This window comes from Excalfactoria chinensis, chromosome 2 (genome assembly GCF_039878825.1).
Source record: "Excalfactoria chinensis isolate bCotChi1 chromosome 2, bCotChi1.hap2, whole genome shotgun sequence".
In the NCBI taxonomy this organism is placed as follows: Eukaryota; Metazoa; Chordata; class Aves; order Galliformes; family Phasianidae; genus Excalfactoria; species Excalfactoria chinensis.
In genome coordinates this window covers 57802772-57821037 of record NC_092826.1, presented here as the reverse complement: position 1 = coordinate 57821037, position 18266 = coordinate 57802772, and the positions used below count along the sequence as shown (strand labels likewise).

General features: G+C 40.6%; 1 protein-coding gene across 1 annotated transcript in view; it reads left to right on the top strand.

Moving 5' to 3' along the window:
* TMEFF1 (transmembrane protein with EGF like and two follistatin like domains 1) overlaps positions 1-18266 on the top strand; it is a 115180-nt gene that overhangs the window by 94212 nt on the left and 2702 nt on the right. The window contains exons 6-8 of the mRNA XM_072329732.1: positions 8596-8744; positions 9783-9848; positions 13381-13504. Coding sequence (XP_072185833.1) covers positions 8596-8744; positions 9783-9848; positions 13381-13504 — 339 coding nt within the window. The remainder of the gene's footprint in view (positions 1-8595; positions 8745-9782; positions 9849-13380; positions 13505-18266) is intronic.

Genomic DNA, 18266 nt, shown 5'->3' with positions numbered 1-18266 from the left:
CTAGGCAGCCTGTGCCAGTGCTCTGTTCCAGTCACCCTCACAGTAAATAACCTTCTCCTCATGTTTGCATGGAACTCACTGTGTCCCAGTTTTTGCCCATTGCCCCTTGTTCTCTTGCTGGGCACCACTGAAAAGAGCCTGGTCCTTGTCTTCATTGCCAACCTGCCCTTTAAATGTAACTTCATCTCACATTTTTTCTTCATATGTGAAGCATTTTTTCAAACTAAAAAGTAGTTCTGCTTATCAGAAGTGATATTCCCTCCTATTGCACTCTTGTGTTACATCACACGTCTCTTTTTTTCTCTCATGTCAAAGCATTACTGAATACTTGAATAAAACATTCTGCCAACATCTAGTAAGTATCTCTAGGCATTTTAAAGTATGTTGTAACTTCAGAAAAATACAGAGGAAATATAGAAATGAGATTCTGAGCACATTCAGCCTTTATTTAATAATGAGTGCTATTCTGTCAAAGATCTGTTTTGACTCATAATATGGATTATTTTTTTTTTCCATAAAGATTGACAACTGATTCCCAAGTAAACCTTTTGAGATTAACAGTTTGCAGCATTTACTTTTGGGAGAATAGGCATCTCAGTGCCATACAGATTCAACAGTTATGTGATTTATATAATGTGTGTTTTCACAATGCCCAAAACAGGAATTCAGAAGTATAATTACTGACACTTAGCAATAGCAATACAGACATCTTGGGATCCTGTTTTTTGTCTTCTCTATATAATCTGCCTTCCAGGGAAAGGCTCGATCTGTTTGAAGTTATGGCACACTGGCTCATACTTGCCTCTTTGGACCTCTTTTTCACTCAGTTACCATAGTCAACATTTTATGACCTTTTTAGGGTATGATATCACAGGTATTCATAAGAAATGGTATTTTAATTCTGCGTGCATGAAGTTCTCAGCTTTCTGGGCCAGTGGAAAACAGAAATCGTAAGTCTCTGTGTGGCACAAAACACAGATAAAGGAAATCAAGCTAAACAGGGGATTCATTATTTTTATATGGGACATACACACAATTCACAGTTGTGTTGTGAATTATGTACAGTTGTCCTATGGTAAATTCTGATATGAAAGGAATAGTATAATGATGTCCTCTTTATACTAACTAATAAGAAATTGAATAGGTTCTAGTGGATAATAATTCAGGCTTGTTTTTTTTTTTTTTTAATGTATGTTTTAAAGATCTTTGCAGCAATGCGTGCCAAGTCTTTGAAGATTTATTTTATTTGAGAATGGAGGGAGAGTTAGGCCACTTTAGTGAGAACAAGCATCATTCTCTGTGTGCTGCTAGAAGCTCACTGTGATTAGGGACTTAATTTTTAAAGTGGTCAAAGAAAGACATAAAATTAAAATAGGAGGTGAAGGGATGGCTGTAAAGTAGCTGAGACACAGTATTTAAAGGGTGTGCTGCTTTGTTGGAAGAAGTAAAGACAGAGAGGGTGTTCAAGCAGGCCATCAAGAAGCCTGCAGAATTGAAATCTACTTCACTTGCACTTATCTCCTCAGTGCTAAAAAGGGATTTTAAAAAGAACGCCAAAAAAACCTAATGAATATTCAGCGTTAGTTGAATAGGTAGAGAAATCACTTTGAAACCCAGATTTTCTTAGTTCAAGTTTCATCTGGAGAGAATTGCACACAAGGGAATGAACATCAAACGAAAGGTAATCCTTCATTTGCCTTTATCACCCTTGGTTATCTTCTTAACTGCAATTGCAACACCCCAGCTATTTCTGTTCACCTAAATATATTCCATCAAGCTTACATTTATCCATCTGTGTGCATCTCACACGCTGTTTTATTCTGGTATTTCCATTCTATACTTGTAAACAGACATGTCTATAAATAGGTGAGTAGCTGGGAAAGCTTACTGTTGCATTCCCCTACTGGAAACGAGGGGCAAGCAGTACTTCCCATGATGCCCATCCAAAGGAACATTCTTGGAAAATCCCACATGGGCACAAAGGCCTGCCCTCTACTTGAAGTGGCTGGCCTCTCACAGCAGTCAAGCCTGCTCCACAAATCTGCTTCTCCTCTTTTCTTTGAATCTACTGCAGTTCTTAAGCAGGCAGAATTTCCAAGAAATCGCATGCCCCTTGAAGCCTGAAAAAGAAAAGGAGCCTTCAAATGTGTTGTGATCTCGGGGGATCTAATTAATTTACTGATAACAGCAAGTGCTCTTACAGCCTGAGCTCGTTTCAAATGTGTCGTGTCATTTTACTAGAGAAGTTTTCCTTGTTACACCTAATAACCTCTTCTAAATGAATGGTATGTTCTCATTTCTTATTTATTGAAAGCACCTTTTCTTTTATTGTTGTTTGGTTCAGTTTTATCACCGCCTGATATTCAAATGCTTTTCTGTTTAACTAATGGTGTTAATGAATGATATGTATGCAACTTCCAAAAGCACATTTTCACGAGAAAACTGAACTTTGATTTGATTCTGAAAAGCAAATCAACACCTTCTTTCTTAGGACATCAGCTTTCTGACAACAAGTGACAAAATTTAGTTTCTGTGTGTATACCCTATCACATCATGAAAACATCTGGATATGTCCTGTTGACTTTTCAGGCCTAAGTTGGGAGACACTAAGCAGTAACCATCTCCAGCAAGACATCCACTTGGAGAATTAAGTACCTATTTTAAGCCTCTTGATTGACAACCAATAGGAAGGGTCTTGAAGAAACTCTTGTTGTACTCTGACTCTTTTTATCCCAGTATGAGTTCTGTAGCAAGCTGTTACAGCAAAAACTGATGTACCCGTTCACTTCTTTCTGGTATGAAGCATTAAACACTTTTAAGTTATCCTTAGTGCAAATGTATGTTAAGTGGCTGCTCTTTAAGTGATTAACTTTCTTCTTCTGAAAGCTGCACTGAGCAGCCACACGTCAGGCAGAAGGTACCACTTGGTAGCTTTTCATTTTTCTGATGAGCAAAAAGAGGATCGTGTTTGGCAAACACATACAAAAGCCAACAGCAGAGCAGCAGTTGGGCTTGAACTGTGGAATGTCCAGGTGATGGTGGCAAAACAGCCAGAATTAAAAGTAGGTCAAAAAATTTGCCATTCTCTCAATCTGTGCTGAGATATGATGATCGATTTACTCAACAAGGCACGGTTTTGGCAAGTCTAAAGTAAGACTGATGTTTTGTAAAAAACAACTGGAGGAACAGGAAAGGTCTTTTTTTGCAGAGCATTTTTTTTAATTATTTTTGATGCACACTTTTCTGTGCACTCACTTTTATCAGTTCAGCATCGGTAGTTTATGCTTGGACCACTGCTGGACTTTAGAGAATGGTTCCTGGAAGTTACTTAGGAATAACTGACTAAGAGTTAGGAGAACGATACTCCGGTATTTAAAAGTGCTTTAACATTTTTGCAAGCTTTTGGTATAATAATTTATGAATAATTATTCTTAGTTAAAATTTAGTTAATTAATTAAGAGCCTTCCTGATTCCCTTGTAGGATCTGTTGTGAGGCATAAACATACCTGTCAGCATGGCACTTGCCTGAGAGACAGGACACAAACCTCTCTGCTGCCTGTCTTTGAGGCTTGTCATATGTGACCCCAAGTGTCACCGGCTCTGCTCTGGAGACTGGGAGTTCACTTCAGCCACAGTTGTCCTGTCATTGCATTTGCTGGTTACTTTCAGCATGAAAGCTGTTTTAACATCAGGTTTTCCACACTAGAAGCATATAAGCAAGATATTGTTCTGACGTTATTTATGACTGACCTCCTCGCAGGGCTACTAAGATTAAGCCTGTCATCCAGAATAGGGCCAACCTTTAACGTTCATGGAAATATACCAATGGGTCAAAACAGCAGTGTCAAAGCCGTTATATTTAATTTCACACACAAAGATTGAGTAATTTTCTATTATTACAAAAAGTATTGTGTGATAGGCACTGTTTGGTTGTTTTCTTTTTCTTATAACTTCTGTTTTGGTACGTTGTAATTGCAGTGTGCATCTACTTGCTTACCAGAAGGTACATGCACAAAGCACACCTCATAACTGAGGCTGAGAATGCATCTTGCTCCTATTCTTTTCCATAAAGAATAGAATGAAAATTTTATCTAAAAATCAGTTTAAAATATGAAAAGCTAGAATCAAAGCTGTGATGCTGTCTCAGTGGGTGCAGAGTAGTACTTTAATACATATTTTAGATGAGTAGAAATACAGTGGAAAATTCTGTTTGAAATACCTTTTTTGTTATGCGGGTTAATATCTTAACCTAAACCTCATCAATATAGGCTTTCCAATGCTTCCTGCTTTATAAAATAATGTTCCATTGCAAATCCCTGTAATTTAACTGTACTGTCTAGCATTTCATGGCCAGGATGAGCTCACATAGAATTGTATTCTGTTTTTTATTTTAATTTCAGATGTCCTGGGTAAGGAGGCAGGAGTTTAAGGCATGTATTTTCTCTTACAGCAGCACTGCACTTCTATTTTTCTGGAGAAGGAAGGGTCACATGGTGCACTGCCATTTGGGAGACTGAAAAGCAAAGAAAGCCTCTGCAGCACAAGGTGTTAAAATCAAAAGCAGGAAGCCGCTGCCTGAAGTAACAAAATAAGGGCTGAAATCAACAAGGTGTATAATTTACACCTCCTCATGTGCTGTGTTTAGTTGTCCTAGGCTTTGAGGTCTGCCTGACTTTAGGAGATGGGCCCGTGGTGGTGGTCAGTTCCCCTTAGGCGGTTGGATTTTCTGTCCTTGCTACAGCATCAAGCTACTGTACTGCCCTGTGTAGCTCTCTGGCTTTAGGAAGTAGCGTATTTTCTGTATTTCACAGAAGGCTCATATGGGAATCTTACAATACTTTCCTGAGCTGCTTTTAGGTTTCAGACAGTGGCAGTGAGCCTGTTCTCCCTCAGGAATTCAACTGCCAACTTTGTGGGGTTTTTTGATATACAGCATCAGAGCAGCAATTCATTCTCCCATGGTTTTACCTTCCTTAGCAAACACCGAGCATTTAAAAACATTTTTTGTTTCATGTTTTCTACCAAAAGCGTATTTCAGCTTCACTGGGAAGTTCAGTCCCGTAAGCCAAGTTCATAGAACGGGAGCAAGTGGAGATGTGGGCCTCAGCTTGCCTGCTCACATGTGGCATATTAGCAAAAGGAAGAAGGGCAGCAGATGAGGCAGTACCATGGAGACTAACAGGCTGTGTAAATGTGCCAAACAATTTTTCATTGTGCTCCTACCTCCTTTCTTTTTCTTTTGTTTCCCTTTACACTCAGCTCTCCTGGGCTGAAGCAGGAAGGCATGCAGTCAAATTACTCACCCCTTCCTGATGCCCAGCCCAGAGTCCCCCACATAAACTTTCCTAATGTATGCTCCTGGCTCTCTCCCTGCCATCCTGCTCCATCCACAGAGGTCCTCTTCTCTTCGTGCCATCATGCCCCAGCCAAAGCCTTAACTCATTCAGCCCTCTGAAAGGCTTCAGACTTCTGTTTTTGAGTAATGAAGCACAATAATTTTTGAAGTATGTCATCTCCCTTCGTTATCCGGCAGTATATGTAGTAGATTGCCTGCTTTTACATGCCAGACAGCTCGGTTGAAGCATCTATACAAGTAACTGAACTGCCAGGTGAAGGTCTGAGTTATCATTTGGCAAAGCAGCAGCTAACAGCCTCAGGCAGATAACTGTGTGCATGTGAGTGAATGTCTGAAACTTCTGAACTCTTGAGCAGAAGCTAGCTACTTGCTAACTGCAGCCACCATGGACTGCTTGTAAATTTGGGGTAATACAGGCTAAGTGGAAGTGTCATGTCCTCAGTTCTCCAATTAACAAAGAGACACAAGGCGAGGTCAGCAATTAGGAAGCTGATGAGGCATTTCATTCCTGCAGACAGCCTAGAATGGGAAACCAACAGCTTGGGCTCTGGAGAGAAAGGGGTCCTAAAGGAAGTGTTCTTGGAAAGAAGAAAGAGAGCTTGAAGGAGGATGGGATGATCATGGAAGCAAGGGGCAGATCCTAGACAAGGCATGTCCATGCTGGGAGATGCCCTGGGACCTCTGCTGGATTTGCAAGCAGCTTGACTAGCAATGGTTGGTAATAGCAAAAAGCACCAGGGAAAGAACTACCACCACCATCTGCCCAGCCTCCTCACAAAGGCAGTCAAGACCTACCCAGTGATACTCTGGCACAGCTATCTAGCCAAGGGAAGGGATTCTGCCACTCTGCTCTGTGCTGCGCAGCCTCACCACAAGCATCGTGTGCAAGTCTGGGTGGTACAATATAGGAAGGACATAGAGCTCTTAGCATACAAAGGAGGGCTACAAAGATGGGGAAGGGTCTTTTGAGTGCAAGAGGAACAAGAAGCAGCTGAGGTCCCTGTGTTGGCTCAGCACAGAGCAGAGGAGCTGAGGGGAGGCCTGATGGCGGCTGCAGCTCCTCACAGGGAGCGGAGGGGCAGCGCTGAGCTCTTGCTTTTTTGTTGTGTTTTTTTTTTTTTTCTCTTTTCCTAAATCTAGAATTTTAAATGCTGAAAAGAAATTTTTGTACATTAGCTACATGGTTGGAGTTAAATTCGGGAATGTTTATCAGTAATATGAGAATAAGAAGACAGGAATTCACAACTACCCCCCAGAACAAGCATTTAGCAGTCTGAAGTAAGTATGCATTTAACACTGGGTGTTTAGTCTGAACTAAACAAAGCTTGAAAATTTAAGCAGTTTCCAAGCTGTTTCGACACTAACTTGTAACACAAGAAAGGAAAAATGATTTTCCAAAGTCACCTTGCTTGTCACCGGGAATGATAAGAACTAACATTAATTGTGTTGCTGCAGACTTTGGATGATGACTATAGACAGAAGCGGAGCTGTTTGGGCATAGAAACAGAGATGGAATTTGCCTGGAGGTATAAACAAATGTGACAAGGATGGGCACGCAGGTGCAGAGGAGATTCCTGATGGCTGAGGGAAGATATCAGTAAGCACATAGCCAGTGCCACACAAATGAACACTAGCTCTCTGTTAGTTTGGTTCAATAAATGTACACAACTGCTGAGCTGTTAACCTTTTATTTGCATGTAGTAAATCCTAATAAACCTCTCATTAGGCTTATTGAGCTTTAAGTCATTTGGGAGCATGTAAACAAAATAGTACTTCCTTTCCCAGGTCTAAGGTTTATAACCATGCTGAGTTCCCATTTCTAGTAAGACAAAAAATAATGTAACGTTAATGCCATTGATATTTAGGGGCTTCAAGACAGCTTTGAGGTAGCTCCCTAAGATGTGTAGAGCCTCGTTACTGGGGCAGTTTTTAACTGCCTGTAGGTAGAGATGCTCATTTGTCTGGCAGTAATCTGAAGTTCACAGGTTTGAAATATTACTGGGAACTGCAGTAGCTTTAAAGCCAAAAATAACAAAAGTAACAAAATGTGCCCATGGAAAGAGAGAAGAGAAAAAGCATGGAATTAGGTTCTGCTGCAAGATTTGTTACTGACTTGAGGCACACACACACATTTATTTAATCATTTAATTGTATTTGGAACAGCTGGAAAGAACATAAAAATCCTGACAAGTAGATAGCTTGTGTATTTTTTTCCCACCTCATGTCTTACATGAATGAGTGCAGATTAAGCTAACAGCAGTCAGATAGACCACGTGTCCCTTGTGTGGAGGTTTCTGGTGAGAGGACAGTGCGTCCTCCTTAGAGGATGCAGAGCTCTCACCTCTATCTTGCTCTCACAGCACCACTGCCTCTTCCATCCTGCAGCCACACTCTTGGCTTCTGCGGACCTTGCAGAGTGACATGGAAGCTATTTTAAAAAATAGAAAGTAGTGTATTGACTGTAAGTAAGAGGTTGGAGGTTGGAAAGTTTGAAGCTTTCTAGTGCCATTTACACACCCCAAATTTCAGAACTTTTTTTGGGGGAGCTGCAGAACTGTCTAACTAAAAAAGAAGTAGTCCTAGCTGTAGACAAGTCTTTGTTTCCCCTATGTTTGGGTCAATAGCAGCCTGCTGCATTATAAGTCTTTTTCCTGACTTTTGCTTGTGATCTCTTCTTGCAAATGATATGGAAAATGCTGTGTTTAAAATGACTGAAGTGTTATTTGGATGTAACATGAAATAGTAAGATCACATAATCCTGATTTAAATACAATATAATAAATGCATTGTTAACTTTCAAAGGTATGAAGGAAATTTATTTTTGTTGAAATAACACAGCTGACCAAGTATAGTGATTGCATTCAGCCTCTGAAATACAAAAAGAAATCCTTTAAATGCTTAACTGAAATGAAAATCCTGTTCTTGGTCCTCCAAAAAGTGGAATATTCATCTGCTTTTGAAAAAGCAGAATTCTTGAAAAACAAAACATACTTTTGTTCGTATTGGGAATCTTCCTAGCAATGTGTTATCATTTTTTGGTTGTTAATCAGTGAGACCGTTATAGTAAAACAAGAAACATCAATACTGAGGTATCAGCAAGTTCTTCAACATCCTCATGCCACACACTCTTCTCCTGGGTGAAGGAGGCAGGTATTAACATGTTAACGATTGTTTGCTCAAGACTCAACATTACATTCTCTTTGGTTGCTGGATGTCAGTTGTGTTGTTTCAATTTCCAGGTGTGTATGCAATATAGACTGCAGTGGATACAGTTTTAATCCCGTCTGTGCTTCTGATGGAAGTTCTTATAACAACCCCTGCTTTGTTAGAGAAGCTTCCTGTCTGAGACAAGAGCAGATCGACATCAGGCATCTTGGACATTGCTCAGGTAGGTTTAATTTTACTTCTCCAACAAATATAAATTCTGATATAAATGGGCTTGGCAAAGCTTTTCCATTTTTAATGAGAACTGACTGATTCAGGTGTCAGTGAAATGTATTTCAGTTCTCCTCGCTATCAGTGAACTCACCACCTGTATTTTAGTTTTCCCCACTTAGATGTATGTTTACACTGCATATATATGATACCGGATGCTTCCATTAATTTGTCTTCCTTTGGCTGCTATTACCTGAAACAACAACGAGAGGTTATAGAAGAATGTAAGCAATAGCATTACATGAAGGTACTGTTAGAAGTAGGAAAGAAAAGGGAATAATGGCATGTAGGAAATTCTCGCTGTTGCTACTGGAGGCTGTAAAATGTAATTGCAAGGTGAGTAAAGTTGGGCCTCAATTGCACTGCTATTTATCCATTCCATTTTCCAGTGCTGGAAAGATGCACCAAAACCCTCAGACTACTGCCATGTATGCTGTTGATCATAGAATCATAGAATGGTTTGGGTTGGAAGGGACCTTTAAGATCACCTGGTTCCAACCCTTTGCTATTGGCAGGGATACCTCCCTGTAAACCAGTTTGCTCAGAGCCCCATCCAGCCTAGCCTTCAATGCCTCCAGGGAGGGGGCATCCACAGTTCTGGAGTCTTGGTTTCAGTTATGTCAGAGTGAATTTCATTTAGGACCTTCCCATTGTAATAACAGCTTTCCACCATCCCTTTGATGCTTATGTTTAAATCTGTAATTTGAATGGTTCCAAAAAGAACATATATCTCAACCAAAATAACCTAGGCTTAGACATTGGAAGAGATGTAGGTTCAAAACCTACAACTTGAGGTGTGCCCTGTGTTAGGCTAGAGTCTGGGATTATTGACTCTACATGCTCCTGCCATGGTTGGATGGAAGAAACATTGTGGGACTGTGTGCGCTTGTACTGCACTTTTTTCTTTGACTATTATTCTCTATGACATGTATACAGTGGCTTGGAATTAAGCATTTCCTAATAGCTATCCATGCATGTATTTATCATCTAGAAGCAGATGACACAAACGCGGTTGGAAAGAAAGATGACGGCATGCAGTATCGACCAGAGGCGAAAGGTATCGTGCTGGCTTTGTGTTGTTTGGTTATGGTTTCCCAAGATGAGAAAAGACAGTGTGCCGGTCCTTTCTCATCTGCTTGCAGCTTTGATTTCTGTAGCCAATACAGACCTGTGAACAGCTTCTTTCTTGCAGCTCTGTCATTGTAAGGCTGGCATGAAGTAGATACGCCGGATTTGTGAATTTCACCTTGCTGTATTCTTTTAAGATGCTCAGCTGCTCACTACCCATACTCAACAGTCACAGGATTAGACTCATGCCAAGTGCTGTGAAAATGCCTTTACTGCAAGATGCCAAGCTGCGAGATACCCGATGAAATGACACAACCCCCCTGCAGCCCCCTCTTTTCTGAAAACATCTGCAAAAAAATGCAAATTCTGTGTTTTTTGGTTTTTTTTTTTGGTCATTTTAATATCTTTTATGTAAACCAAAATGCTAAATCACATTGTTTGAAGATATTTCACCTGTGTGAATTAATTCCTTAGTATAAACAAAAGAAGATAGAGTTTCACTTTCTGCTCAGTTATTTTATGTGTCAGCGCCTCATTTTTTCTCAGAACAAATGCACTTCTGCATTTCATGGTTCTTGCTCCAAGTGTTATTGTCCAGGAAAAGCACCTGGCTTTCTCAGGTTATTGCCAGAGAGCAGATCTGCATAGGTGCTAACCTTGCCCCTTCTTCTCACACAAACAATAGCAGTTTTACCTTCTCTGTTAGTGCTGACCTTTAGGTTTTTTACTGTCATTATACTTGTTGTGCATTCCCATGGCCACCCACAATAAAAGCATTCAGCCATGCCTTTAGACATTCCCTTTGTTCTTCTTGAAAACCCATTAATTGCCAAAAAGCCCTGTATTTTTTTTTCCTTTTTCACAGATTCTTTTATTTTCACTCCTTTTAAGTACCAATTGGAAAGATGTAATGTCAATATTCACTTACACTGTGGAGGCATAAAAGGGATGAAGTGCAATATACATCTTATTATGTGATTGATAAAATACCACTTTTGGTTCCTATTTGGAAGAAGTTATAGTCTTTTATTCTTTGCATGTAAATTGTCCTTGAAATCAAGTAAATGGGAAGAGCACTGCATATAGTAATTATGATTAAATATATAGTTTGTGCAGTCTCAAGTTCAGCAAATGAGGTGCATGAAGTATATGTTGTGCTAAAAAAATAGTTCTACTATTTTTTTTTATGTGGTTATCAAGTTTTTTAGACAGCAAAAGACTGAAACGAAGTATTATGAATGATTTTTTTCTCCAGGAGAAGAGAACAGGCAGCACTTCTATCTGTTTGCTTTTACTTTTGAGTCCTGTGCATTACTCTTTTTAAACCCCCTCCTCCGAATGGATAGTATTTCTCAGTCCTTAGAATCACGGCCAGGATGGTCTCTTCTTCCTGCAGTACCCAGAGTATCTACCTAAAGTTAAATCAATCAGAAAGATTTTTACCTGATCACTTTTTCTATACCAGTTAAATCTCTTACTTGGAAGAAGTCTGGCCGGCCTCTCACATTAAGAATTGATTCCCATCAATGGATGGATTAATGTCCATTTTACTTTGCTCAGCCCACATTGTGTCTCTAGCTTGGGCAGTTGTGGCTACCTGGCTACATTCCAGGGGACGCATCTGTCACTGGGCCTCACTTTCTGCATTCATATATACATTAAGAACAGGCACAGCACAGCCATCTGGACAGACAAATGTATGTAACTTATTACTTAGCCCCTGACTGAGACAGATACAACAGTAATTAAGTGCTTGGAGGAGGAGGGAGGCAACAATTTGGGGACGACCGAAATTCCTCCTCTTGGACATACCACTGTGTAGTCAGTTCCAACAGAGTGGTATTGGATGTATTGTCAATATAAGGCAATGTCTTTCACTTGTTTCAAGTCTTCTGTACCGTTGAAGAACAGCCTGAACCAATAGGCTTCCTTACTAGGGAACACAGATGCTTCTGAAACCTCTGATGTTTAGATATTTTTTTCCTTAATATTCCAGAAAATGTTCAAGGGAAACCTGAAACAGCAGCATGCCTTTCTTTCTTTTTTTTTCTCCGTGTATGAATGCATTTTCTTTCTTTTTGGTGTTATTATAAATATCAGTGATTGTGTGAAAGAGTTCTTCACAGTCTGTTTTGCTTTGCACCTGCAGTTCATTGCAATCTTATATTTGTGAAGCTTTAGTCTACTGCCTGGAAATGAACATAATTCTACAATTACAACCACATCTTTTGATCCTGCACTTTAGAGAAGTTCATTACTAAAGACCAACTTTTGTATTTAAAACTTCTCTACAGAACAATTTTTTGGGGGAAATGGTATAAAATGTATGCAGCTTTTGTTAGTGACAGATGCAGAAGGTCTTGGGGCAGAAGAGGACTGCCTTCCTCTGCTGGGCTGCTTTAGCAAGCAGCTAAGCACCCACCAGGTGCTCATTCACCTACTCTTTTCCCTCAGGAGGATAGGAGAGAGAATTGGAAGAGCAAAAGTGTGGGAAAAAAAAAAAAAAACAAAACATTGCTCAAGGTAAATTCAGTTTAATAAAAGAAGGAGAAAAAAAGAATCAAGCAAGTGATACAAAGGCCATCATTCACAATCTCCCACAAGCTGACCAGTGCCACCAGTCTCTGAACAACTAACACCTTGGGAAGGAAGAGCAAAACCCATAGTAATACTGCTGAATATGAAATTGTATGGTACAGAATATCCTTTTGTACACTTTGGGACAGTTGTCCTGTCCCTTCCAAGGCTCTTGAACACCCCCAGGTTGATCAAGGGGAATGGACAAAGAGTAGGACAAAGAGAAAGCCTGTTGGCTCTGCAAGCTTCCTTCAGCAACAGCCAACACTGGCCTGTTATCAACACTATTTCAACAATAAATTCAAAACCCAGAACCAAAGGGGCTGTGGTGATGAAAGAGTTAACTCCATTTCAGCCAGAATCATTACACTTTCCAAAGGAATTGGTATTTTAAGCTCATTGTGGTATTTTGAGGTTCCTACTTTGAAAAGGAATTTCTGTAGGAAGACAGCTGTTGTAATGTGTTTGATTTCAGCTGTAATGATTGGTGATACCAGTCAGAACAGAATTTTCTACCCAGTAAGCATAAAATATGCTTCAGCTTCTTCCCAACCCATCAGGTCTCCTGTTTAGACATGGGAGTGGGCTTTACGTGCCTACATGTCAGCTCTGTGCTACAATGACACTGACAAAACTTCTGATCTTCCCTCACTTGGTTGTTTCTATCAAAAACACTTTTCTCCTTTCAAGAAACCCTGATGTAAGAAGAATGTTAGGATCTCTCTGAGGATCATTTTTCAGTGTGACGCATCCTACCAAATAACAGCAGGTGTTTCTGAAACTTCACCCTGAAGCCTTTGCTTCACTGTTCTGCATTTCTTTACTCACCATCAGTTTTTAAGGGCATTTCTCAGTTATTCTTGCTTGAGATTTTTTTATAAATGCAACACAGCATTTATAATTTTTTATGTATCTTATTTTCTTTTCTCTTTTTTATTTTTAAGATGCCAGTGATCAAAGAGAAGACATTTACATCGGAAACCACATACCTTGTTCAGAAAGCTTTAATGGCTACTGTATACATGGAAAATGTGAATTCATTTATTCCACTCAGAAGGCTTCCTGCCGGTAAGTCCTGAACGCCTCCAAAATATGCTTGAAATTGCCATAAGGCTTAATCAGAATGTTCCCTAGCCATAATTACAGTATGTACCCGTTTGCAGTTATTTAAGCAGTGGCACAGAAGCCACATGCCTGGGCTGTGGGCAGCACACAGCTGCAGTGGTCATGCAGAAGCCAATGTTCAGAGGAGGGGCTCAGGTGCAAGGTGGTTCAGAAGCTGAATCCCTCTGAAGACTCTGGCCTTTGTGTTGGCTCCTTATTTTCAGCTGCTAGATCTTGTCAAGAGAAAAGCAAAACCTAGAAACCACTGTTCCTTGCATGGTTTTTCTGTCTGACTGCAATTGCCCTATTGACCTCTAAATCTGTTCTTGTGCTATCTATACATCTTACTACTCTTGGCATAAATTCTCTGGAGTATCAATGTTATTTTTAATATTTATTGCCTACTTCACAATAATATGTTTTATTTAGAGAGCATAAATTGCAGAACATTCTTTATCTCACATGTTTTGTCCACAGCATTACTTAACAGCTCAGTATTAAGCTACTGTTACCCAAGAAATGTGAATTTTTAGCTATCAAGTGCTTTTTTCTTCTCTAAATGTCACCAAATCCTCAGTCTTGTTCTCTTTAAAAATTAAGAAATCACTTAAAAACATGTTTCAGAAAACAGCTACATCTTAATAAGATGCAGTGCTTTACTTATTTGGAGTTTCCACTCCTGAGTTTTATCTTGCAAATTTGTACTTCCAGAATACTGTGGCTGAAGATGCTGTTACTTTTTGCTGTTTATCCTTAGCTTTGGAAACTTCAGCTATAAATCCATTAGGTCCTATACTTTCTCCCTTGATCTTTATCAAGTGAGATGTTTCACCACTGCCAACATCTAAGGTTTTCCAGGCTCACCAGAGAGCAGGAAGCCCTAAAAGAAGAGCCAATACAGTCATTGGCTTAACCAACTGAAAGCTTGTATTCCTTTACCCACCTGACACACTTCCTTATTTTCAACTCTCTGATAGGTTTGTATTGGTTTTTCTCTTTTCTTTGGCCAGAACCAAGAGAGGATAAAATGCTTCGGTGTCTCTTGGGAATCTGGTTGCGTCCCCAACACTCTCTTGGTGGGCACAGTGCAGCAGTATTTGAGTACAGTGTCCTTTTGATCCAGAGCTGTGTTTATTACAGTTTATTATGGATTTATCTGCAAAATATTCAAGTTAACAGTGTTTCAAAGAAACCATTCTGAATGAACTGACTTCATTAATTTCTCAGAATTTTATTCTGGTTAGCACTATTATAAATAGTCATTTATTTATTTATAATTCAATTATGATTCAGTCGTTTAAATATTTATTGTTAATAGAAAGTACAGATAATTAATGTCTTAATGCTTTTAATTAATGTTCTGCCTCTCTAAATTCTACTTTATAATTACATTTAGTATTACTACCTTCAGTTATTTATTTAAATGGTTGAATATTTAAGCTGAAATAGTCTCAGCACTTGGCACAGCACAACAAACCTCGCAGGGTTCCAGTCAAGAATTTCTGACTGTCAGTTTTCGGCCTGAAGCACCAAATGTCCTTTGGACTTGCTTGGCTATTTAAATACTCCCGGTCCTCATTTCCAAAGAGTGGTGTGTGATATGTACCAGATGACCTACAAAATTGCCTAAAATACCTATTCAGAGCAAATTTGACTCATGCTTTCTCCAAGGACAATGAATCTCCATGCTCACTGTACAGCAGACCTCCAGAACTGCCATCAGGTAGACTGGAGGAAGGCTTTGTAGTAGTAAATTGCACAATATTCAGTTTAGTAGCCTTTGCACAACTGCACATCTGCCTCCTGCCACCTCCTTAATACAGTGCGGTTGTGCCCATGTGGCAGGCTGCATCAGGAAGGCTCAGTTCATCCCCTGCAGATAAATCTGATCTTCATTTCGCGAACTCCATTAATTGACTGATCAGCAGTCTGATGAATTCTTGCTGACCTATGTTTATTGTGCTTTATATTAGTGCAGCAGAATGCCTTAAAATTTGTTCTGCCCATTTACCAGGCAGCTTAAACTATTTCCTGCTACTTCACTCACACTACCAACAGAGTTCTTAACACAAACACTTCTGCTTTGCAGGAATTCAATAGTCCTAAATCTCCATTCAGTATTTCTCAGAAATAATTTCCTGCCACTTCAGTGTTTCAGAGGAAATGTTTATGAATTACTTGTGCTTTCTTTGCTTTGTTTTGCCTCATGCTGTAAAGCAGTTCTCACATTGATCATACTTCTGCTGTTGTTATCTTCTTTAACAAAAATAAAAGCAAAGTCACAAAGAAGAATTCAGTCCTCTTCACTTGCAAGGTGACCACTTTCTTCTTGTCTCTTTTTGCATGTTCAGCAGTATTCCGTCTCCTCTTCCTTCTTTTATGCTATCACATTTCTCCCAATTCTTTTTCAATCCTTAGCCATTACCAAGCTTACTCACAGTATGCTGAGGCTTTTCTTTATTAGCTCTGCTCTTACTGGAACTTATTTCATGTCTGAACATAAGTATCTTACACAGCTGCTCATGGTTGGAGAAACAAACATGAAAACCCCAGCAGTTATCTCTGCATGAAAAGGGAGTTTATGAGTCACCTAAGCAGTTGCAGGAATCACAGAATCATAGAATTCTCAGATTGGAAAAGACCTTAAAGATCATTGGGTCCAACCACAACCCAACCATACTACCCTAACACCCCTCTGCTAAATCATGTCCCTGAGCACCACATCCAAATGGTTTTTAAACACATCCAGGGATGGTGACTCAAACAACAGATATCCAACCTAAACCTCCTCTGACACAACTTGAGGCCATTTCCCATCGTCCTGTCACAAAAGAAAAGAGACCTGCCCTGCTCTCACTGTAAGCACCTTTCAGATACTGGAAGAGAGCAATAAGGTCTCCCCTCAGCCTCCTTCTCCCCAGACTAAACAGCCCCAGCTCCTTCAGTCTCTCCTCACAGGGCATATATTCCAAGCCCTTCAGAAGACTTGTTGCCCTTCTCTGGACCTGGTCCAGCACCTCAGTGTCCTTTCTATACTGAGGTGCCCAAAACTGAACACAGTACTCAAGGTGAGGCCTCACCAATGCCAAGTTCCGGGGCAGGATTATTTCCCTAGTCTTGCTCACCACATCATTCCTATTACAAGCCAGGATGCCATTGGCCTCCTTGGCTACCTGGGCACACTGCTGGCTCATATTCAGCCAACTGTCCATCAGCACACCAAGGTCCCTTTCCATCAGGCAGCTTTCCAGCCACTCCTCCCCAAGCCTGTAGGATTGCCTGGGGTTGTCATGACCAAAATACAGCACCTGACACCTGGCCCTACTGAAACTCATGTCATTAACCTTGGCTCAAAGATCCAGTCTATCAGGGTCCCTCTGTAGTGCCTTTCTACCCTCCAGCAGATCAACACTCCCTCCCAACTTGGTGTCATCTGCAAACTTACTGAGGGTGCACTCAATCTCCTCATCAAGATCATCAATGAAGATGTTAAATGGAAGCCCCAGTACTGAGCCCTGGGGTATCATGACCGGCTGCCAACTGGATTTAACTCCATTGACCACAACTCTTTGGGCTGGCCATCCAGCCAGTGTTTCACCCAGCAGGGCATATGCCCATCCAAACCATCGGCAGTCAGCTTCTCCATGAGAATACTGTGGGGGACAGTGTCAAAAACTTTACTGAAGTCCAGATAGACAACATCAACAGCCTTAAGGAGGGTCTAGGAAATAATAATTTTGTTCCTCCAAACAGAATTAACACCTAACCCTAGCACAGAGCTTTTGTATGCATGAGTCCAAGTCTGTGTTGTATTCAGTTTAGAAAAGGAGTGGTTTTGTGCATGTGGCAGAATTTCTCCAGCTTTCTACCGTAGAGATGGAGGCCAATTGTATCATTCAGTTATTCTAAATGAAGTGCTCACATCAGTTGGTTTTTAAGGATAGCTGTACAAGGAACCTGTTACTTCTGTGCTTGTTAGCTATCCTTTAAAACAAGCACTCATGGATTCGTACTTCAGCCTGAAGGCTGAGGGTTTTCAGGAGTTCTCCCACCAACACTGACAAGAGGAGCAGGAATTAAGATCCCTCACTTAGGGATGTGTGTGTGGTAGCCCTTGTTTCTGCAGGCTCCAGCACTTCCTGGGATAGCTGGGGTAGATTTTTCCTTTCTGTTTTGAGCTTCAGCCTCTCTCCTCTTGCAGCATGAGGTGCTCCTGGGCACACTGTCACTGCCACCTTCACTGTTGGCAGAACTCACTGTCACAGCACACATGCATCACTGATTGGGAGCAGCCTCTGCTGAGTTTCTCACTGAGCTAGCTGTTGGTTTGCTCAGGCAAGAAAGCATTTAGGGCAGCTGCTTCTCTTCTCTGCTGCTATTCATCCCCCCACCTCTGGTCAACTTTCATGGCTTCTTCCACAAAGTCTCACATAAATAGTCATGGGTTATCAGGTTTTCTTCCATTTGTGTCCTGCAAGGGAGCTTAGTTTCCCCCACGGGATTGTGCGAGTCATCTGGGTGAGCTGCCAGCCATGAGTCTCCTTGACTTCTCTGCATAGTCAGCAAGGCAGAGGACCTGACCTCTGTGAAGCACATTTACCCTGAAATTCCTGGTGGTTCAGGGTAGGACGTTGGTAGTGAAGATTGAAATTGGAAAAGTCTGTAGTATGGAGACATGGCAGGCAGGGTCTTGAAGCTGCCCTTGTCCAATAGTTTGTGCAGGATT